This window comes from Helobdella robusta (assembly GCF_000326865.2).
Source record: "Helobdella robusta unplaced genomic scaffold HELROscaffold_22, whole genome shotgun sequence".
In the NCBI taxonomy this organism is placed as follows: Eukaryota; Metazoa; Annelida; class Clitellata; order Rhynchobdellida; family Glossiphoniidae; genus Helobdella; species Helobdella robusta.
Genome location: NW_008704170.1, coordinates 1,010,309 through 1,018,483, shown reverse-complemented (window position 1 = coordinate 1,018,483; position 8,175 = coordinate 1,010,309). Strand labels below are relative to the sequence as shown.

General features: G+C 31.7%; 1 protein-coding gene across 1 annotated transcript; it reads left to right on the top strand.

Moving 5' to 3' along the window:
• Positions 1-6,101: 6,101 nt before the first annotated feature.
• On the top strand, positions 6,102-7,056 carry HELRODRAFT_171941 (hypothetical protein; the record flags this gene model as incomplete). Its single annotated transcript, XM_009018621.1, has 2 exons — positions 6,102-6,165; positions 6,590-7,056. The coding sequence occupies 2 exons, from the start codon at positions 6,102-6,104 to the stop codon at positions 7,054-7,056; spliced, it is 531 nt and encodes a 176-aa protein (XP_009016869.1).
• Positions 7,057-8,175: the final 1,119 nt, after the last annotated feature.

Below are 8,175 nucleotides of genomic sequence, written 5' to 3'. Positions count from 1 at the left end.
ATTAAAAAAAGAATTAAAAACATATTATGCTTTTCAAAATTCATCATATTATGATAATTTGATAAATTAAGTTAGTGAAAGATGGATGTATATTGTTGTGGTTGCACTGTTGTAAGAGAGTGCCAAACCAGAAAGAGCAGTATATAAGAGTGAAAAGAAGAAAAGAATAGTATTCGTTTGATAGGCTGGCTGGCCACGTGTTTTTTCAATGGGCACTCGTCAGCAGCCTGAGGACCTACCAGAATCGAATCCTATCGCGGTTTCTCCTTATGTTGCCCTGCCAAATCACTTCGTTAGCTCGTTATGTTTTATCCGATATTTGTTTTTACTCTGAAAAACTTTCAAAATCCAAATTTTGTCAACACTTTTTGCATATTTTGATTTGTTTCTCAACGAAACATCAAAAATTTATTAAAATACCTGATTTTAATTCATCAGTTTTGTTTCATAAACTTTTAAAAAAAAATACAACCTTAATAAACTTTATAAAACAATCTTTCAAATATATCATTTTCGCGACATGATTAATAGCCGCATATTTTTTATCATTATTTTTATAAGGAATTAAAGCAAAATCTTCTCATCTGCAAAAATGAAGAAATTCACACTTTTCACGCTTTTTGGCTTATTTTCTTATAAATTTCACAACTATTTTTCAAACATTTGGATTTTTTTTTGGCAACTTTCAAAGATTTTTCCTGTTTAAATATCACCCGTCAACATTTTTTTTACTCCTTGAAATATATTTTTAAATTTCCTATTCAACAGAATTTTTCTCTTTTCGAAAATCGTATTTTTCATTTGTTTTTAATTCCTTGATAAATACTTTTTCAAGTTTCAAAATGTTTTTTTTACAAATTCTGTTGAAATATTTTTTTTTGGAAGCTTTCCAACGTTTTAAAATTCTTCTCCAATTATATTTTTTAATACTTTTAATATTTTTCTAAAAGGGTTTTAAAGGTTTTTTTCATCACTTCAGTTAAGCCGATGAAAACATTTGTATTTTGAAAATACGAAACTTTTTATTGCTTTTAAATGTGGATTTTTCTATATTGAATTTTATTTATTTTCTTCTTTTGTTTCTGCACGTTCATTCTTGTTTGATGTTTGCTTCGGCAAACGAACGTCATTTCTTCGACGTGGAAGAACATTAACGAACAATAAAGTCTAATAGTCGAAAACTTTTATTCACTTTTACAACACCTCACTACGTATTTAAAATTATTTACTTAGTACATTTTATTTCATTTCATTTTAGAGTTGCGATGATGGTGATGATAATGAAGATGATGATGACGATGATGTTGATGACGATGAAGATGATGGTGGCGATGATGATGACGACGACGATGATTTTCAGAAATTTTAAGAAAATTTTCTCCCAAAACAAAAATTCAACTTTCATCATCAATAGACAAACAGCAAAGCTAATTGGGTCCTAATTGAAAAAAATTTTTTTTGAGAGAATGTCAAAAACTTGACAAACATACAAAAAATAATCCGAACGTGCTCTCAAACGGTTTTAAAGTTTAGTTTTTTTTCATACTTTTGGCTGCAATTTCATTTAATGTCTCGTCTTTTATCGATCAAATAACGTTTAATCAATCAGTCAACCAACTAACCAACCAAGTCAATCAATCTAACAATCAACAACTAACCAAACCAATCCAGCCAACCAACCAAATCAATCCAGCCAACCAACCAAATTAATCAATCCAATAATCAACCAACTAACTAGCCAACCAAATCAATCCAACAATCAACCAACCAAACCAATTAATTTAACAATCAAGCTAACAATCAACCAACCAACCAAATCAATCAATTCAATAATCAACCAATTAACCAACCAAACCAATCAGCCAATCAATCAAATCAATCCAACAATTAACCAGCCAACCAAATCAATCTAATGATCAATCCAACAAGCAACCAACCAACCAAACCAATCATTCCAACAACCAGCCAACCATTCAAATCAATCATTCCAACAACTAACCAACCAATCAACTAATCAATTAATATTTCTATTGCACTTAACCTATAGATCAAACTGTTCTATTCCAATCACCAAAAAATATTAATAAGAGTAAAATCAATATCAATTAATTCAATCTAACTTTTAATTTATTCATTTTTTCATTCATTTTTATTAAATTAATTCCTTCTCTCTATCGTAAAAAATGTGCCCCCTCTAAAATTAATTTGTTTTACCGCCATCCGGTAATAATTCTTCTCTAAATAGATCATAGGTCGGTTAGAGAGCTGGATTAATCTTTCCCTCATTTTTCTGTTTGCGGCTGTTTTATGTTGTATTGCGTGTTTATATTTTTTGGTATATTTTTTGGTATTATCTGCGCTTTTTTGGAATCTACATCACGTATCTTTGTTGTATTGTATGAGTGCATTTTGCTGGCATTTATAAATTTTTTTGTTGTTTTTTTTACTGGTGTTATGGTTAGTTTTTGTTGTATTTTGGGTATTTTTTGGTATTTATAGATATTTTTTTTGTCTTGAATCTGTGCTATGGCTATTTTTAGTTTTATTGTGTGTATTTTTTAGATATTTATTAGCATTTTAGTTGCATCTGTGTTTTTTTTTGGAAACAATTGCTATTTTTGTTGTATTGTATTTGCGTTATGGTTATATTTTGTTGTATTGTGTGTATCTGTGTGTGTTGTTGGAATTGGAATGTATTTTTGTAGTATTGTGTGACCTGTTGGATTTGTACGTATTTTTTGTATTCATAGGTATTCTTTATTGTGTGTACACATAGTGAGGATTACATGGTTGATTAAGATGACGATGATGACGACGATGAAGATGATGATGACTATGACCATGATGGCGACGACGACGATGATGGCTGAAAAGATTTCGGCAATTATGACGGCAATGATGACGATGATGTCAATTGGAAGGGCAATGAAAAAAACGAATGTCGTTTTTAACAATGTTTCTAACAATGATGATGATGATGATGATGATGATAATGACTCTGGAGATGATGATAATGATGATAATGACTCTGGAGATGATGATGATGATGACGGTGATGATAAGTACTCTTGCAAAGACTCTATGGTAAAATTTTTATAGCGCCTCCATTAAAAACGCTCTACAGAAAGAAATTTCACTCAGTTGCTTGCGTTGGAGTTTAAATTTTTTTTTCCCGAAACTTATTTTCCTATTTCATTTCAACTATTTTCTCCAATAAACAAGAACCTCAATTTTAATTTTTGCAGCGAAATGATTGAAATGAATAAAATTCAAGAAATGTATCGAGTATAGAGTCTAGACTGAAACACGCCGAAACATAAAATAGAATAAAAATGAAACGATGGGTCTATAAAATGTTGATAAGGATGGCGACGACTCTGACGATGACGACAATAATGATGACGTCACTATCGATGACGCTGATGATGCTGAAGACGATGACGATGATAATGACTTATTTGTTCAGAAGTAGCTGACACAGACACAGTTCTTTATGATTCACTTTTGTTACCCTTAATTGCTCGAGTCTCACAATAAACTACTCTGTTTACGTACCTGCCTATGTGTATGTATACGTGCTACATATATGTGTCGTTAGTGCTGTGTGAAAATATCCATATGTGTGTGTTTGTTTGTGTGTGCGTGCGTGTATATATGTGTGTGTTTTTATTAGTTTCAGTGCATGTGTAGATGTGATGTTTGTGTTTAGATAGATGTTTTAGTTGTTTTGAACATGTATGTGTTTGTTTGTTTGTTTGTTACATTTTTACATACGTCTACATGGCTTCACATGCATTTGGCAGGTTTGTTTGTGTGGTTTTTGATCGTGCACACGTACACAAGGGTGTATTATTAACGTACTAATGTTTTTTTTCGTACATACACTATGGAAATACGCATACAGACTGACATAAATACACAAAGCATTCACAAATTGTTGACACTGGCAGGCGTATATTGAGTCCCATTTTCTGGCAAGTTTTACGAGAGCGGAAAACGTGTTAATAACTTGCGTAACGATGTTGGTCTGGTTTATTACTCTCTCTTTTTTATTAATTTTACAATTTGTTATTTATTTTTAATTTAATTTGAGATAATAACCCTTTTGATTTTGCCTGTTCAGAAATTTTTGTTGGCACTTCAACGTTCTTTCGAGGTTTTTTTTCACTTTATTTAAGGCGTTAATTGTGGGCTTCTACGCTTTTTAAAATTTTTGTATCTAATTTTACTTTTTAGGTCAGTTGGTATTTTTGTGTTTTTATTTCTTCGCGGGCTATTTTGAAATTTTTCTTCACCGTTAAATTTTTTTCAAACGCACAAAAGATTCAAAACTTAATTTGGCAGATTTTTTTGTTCTGTGACGCCATTTTTTGGTATTTTTAGCCTTTTTTTATTTTCTTTATTTAGATTTTTTCAGAAATTTTTTATGTCTAAAAGTTTTTTCAAGCCAGTAAATTTTATTTTGGTCAGGAAATCCGGTTCTAAATAATGCAAACTCGAGTTACTGAGCGCGCTGGCAACGAAACATTAACATGTTTTATTGTAACTTAATGTAATGTCAGCTTAACTTAATGTATTTATAGTTTAACTTGAATAACTATATATATATATATACATATATATATATATATATATATATATATATATATATATATATATATATAGTTTAACATGCATTTATAGTTCAACTTAATGCAAGGACATTTTAATGTATTTAAAATTTAAAATATATTTACTGCGAATATATAGTATTTTTATTAGAAGCAGTAGTAGTAGAAGTAGCTGTAGCATTAGTATTAAAGTGGTAGCAGTAGTAGTAGTAGTAATAGTAGTAGTAGTAGCAGTAGTAGTAGTAGTAGTAGGTAGTAGAAGTAGTAGTAGTAGTAGTAGTAGTAGTAGTAGTAGTAGTAGTAGTAGTAGTAGTAGTAATAGTAGTAATAGGAGTAGTAGTAGTAGTTGTAGTAGTAGTAGAAGTAGTAGTAGTGGTAGTAGTAGTAGGTGTAGCAGCAACAGCAAAAGTTGTAGCAGCAGTAGTAGTAGTATAAAATGAAATATTTTCAATTAAAGTAGTTAGCAATTGAGAGGGAGTATCAGTAGTGTTGAGTGGGTGGTTAGCTGTAAATTTGTATATAGTAATCAGGCTGCAAGTAATTGTGCAATCATGCAGTAACATGGATGTATGTAGGTAATATTGTATGACAGAAATTCTGTACGTCAATTAATATAACCTAATAAAACGGTCAGGCTTAATTCGATTTATCGTGATGTCTTCTCTTTCTCTAGGCTAATTTAAAGCTTTAGGCTAAAATGTGGACTAGAAAATTGTGAAAATTGCAAAATGTATTAACGTATATTGTGTGAATTTCATAAAAATTGTGATTGTGAACGAAGTGTAAGAGTTTTTAAAATTTTAAACAGATGTTAAAACTTGCCGATCACAAAACAGTCGTTATAACTTTTCTTTCAAACCGCAGGTATGTGGTTCAATTTTTTCTCGACGGTATGTTGTTTAGTTGTTTGATTGGTCGGTTGGTTATTTGATTAAATGATTGAATTTGGTTAGTATGTCAGATGGATGGTTGATCAGTCGGTTGGCTGGTTAGTCAATAAACCGGTCGGTCGGTTTGTTAGCTGGTAGGTTGGTTGGTCGGTTAGTTTGGTGGTTGACTGCTTGGATGGTCAATCGGTTGGTCAGTTTGTTGGTTAGTTAGTTGATTGGTTGATCGGTCTTGGTTGGTTGGTCAGTTGGATGTTTGTTGGATTATCTAAACGTCAGCTCAGTGCAATTTACGCATCAGTACATTTAACAGCCGCCCTTGTTTCGCCCCTGTCATGTGCAAAGCTGATGCAATGAAGAGGAGAATGATGACGTTGGTTACGATGGTGAAGAAGATGAAGATGATGACGACGAAGATGAAGATGATGACGATAATGATGATGGTGAAGATGATGGTGAAGATGATGATGAAGATGATGGTTATGAAGATAATGATGATGAAAATGGTGGCGACGATGACGACGATGATGATGGTAGGAGAAAAAACATTTATAAATAAAAATTTTAAAAAGTAGAATGTAACCCCCTGGGACTTGCTTTAATGATGGCGATATGCAATTTCAAAGTTAAATATTCTGATATCGTTGATGAGGATGAAGATGATGAGGGTGACGAAGATGATGACGTCAGTCAATGATGATGACGACGGCGAAGTATGCAATTATGTAACCGACAGCGTGTGACGTATGTGACTACTCCGTATGACGTCATTTTATCATGGCGGCTTTTATTAAGTTTTTTTTTCTCAGTCATCGTCTTTATAAATCATGTACACACTTTATTTGTTTCATTGCAATAATTCTTTCATAATAATAATAATAATAATAATTATTATTATTATTATTATTATTATTATTATTATTATTATTATTATTCAATCATCATTCCAACTATAAATTAATCCATTGGAAATATAATAACGCTTTTGATAGTAGTGTTAGTAGTTGGACATGAAAATTCACAAAACACGTCATCCAAATCTTCGTCATTAAACCACCGAACGTTTTAACTGCAAATCAAATTTACCTACAGGCCGCCAATTTGAGAAATTCCTTCTTAAAATTTTTTGCTGTTTCTGCTGCTGCGGCTCCTATCTAAAATGCTCGCGACGTCGCTCACAGACTATGCTGTCGCTTCAACATCGACCCGAAGTCACCCGAGCCACAGTAGAAGGAAAATCGGTAGCCTACAACGTCAAAAACTTCACAAGTTTGGCTAATTTTCGAAAACCTCTATCCTGCAATCTCACGAGTTTCAGTAACTCGAGAATTCGATCGAATAGTTGTGCCGTAGAGATGAAGGTGATGGGCACCTCGTCAAATAATAATAATAATAACAGTAATAACAATATAATTAATAAAAATCAAAATACTCATAGTAGTAATAATAATAATAATAAAAAGAGTGGTAGTAATAATTGTCTGACTGTTCAGGACGGGCAGGCGGAAGTGATGGCCCGCCAGAGAGCTGCCTCGCTTTCCATTCTGAACGTAAGTTGAGTCGGCTGCCAGACTGGTGGAACCTGTTCAAAAAAAAATAATAATAATAATGTTTATAATTTTTAAACTGTTGTTTCTATTCTAGGTCGTTTGAATGTTTTTTAATAAATTCACCAGCAAATATCGAATTAAAACTACGTAGTTATAGTACCTGAGAACGTAGAAATATGTCAAATATTAACGTTATTTCGTAAACTCGTTGAAATTTCATTATAATTTTCAATATTTTTCGTCCTTATCACAGTGAAAATCAATTTTTAAACTTTTTTTCTTCAAATAATTGATAAATTCTCGGTGTTGAATTTAAAATTTTGATCGTTCCCACTAGTTGGATAATATTTTTTCAATTTCTGCACAAATTTTATTAGCGAAATTATTGAAATTTGATGTTGAAACTTTTTGATGTTTGTAATAAAAATTTGTGAGAAAAATTTCAGTGCCTTCTCATTAAAAACAAAATTTTGTTACACACGAAAACCACCAACACCTATTTACTACCATTTCCATGAAACACTTTAAAACTGAAAAACATGAACAAGTTTATTTTTAAATAAAATAAATTGAACATATATTTCATCAAACTTTTCTAATTTTTTGGAGTTTCAAGATGCGCCAGCCAAATCTGTGACTAACATACCTATATTGCATATTCCTTGCATCTAACAACTGAGTGCTGAATATTCTCTTTACCATTAACCAGTGCCCGCGGTTATAGACAACTTTTGACGGAAAAGGCTAAATTCGCTAAATTTTTAAAATCATTTTTTGTTATAAGTAATTAATCATTACCAACATCTCTTGAGCCCATTTGTTAAATTTCTCTACCTTTCTCGTGATGATTTCACTATAGAAATTGTACAGGTCTGGAAAGAATACACAGTCTTGCCTAACACCTTTCTTTCTTTCGACAAAACTGGTCATCTTGTTACCAACTTTCATTTTTGTTCTTTGTTTCCAATAGAGGTGTTTGATAACTCTTGTGTCTTATCCATCAATGTCAAAATTTTCCAATATTTCCATAAGCTCCACGAGTTTCACGCTTTCAAAAGCTTTCGAGTAATCGACAAAACATATAAACAAGTCTTTAAGTCTTTCGTCATTTCAATCGCTCGTTCACTG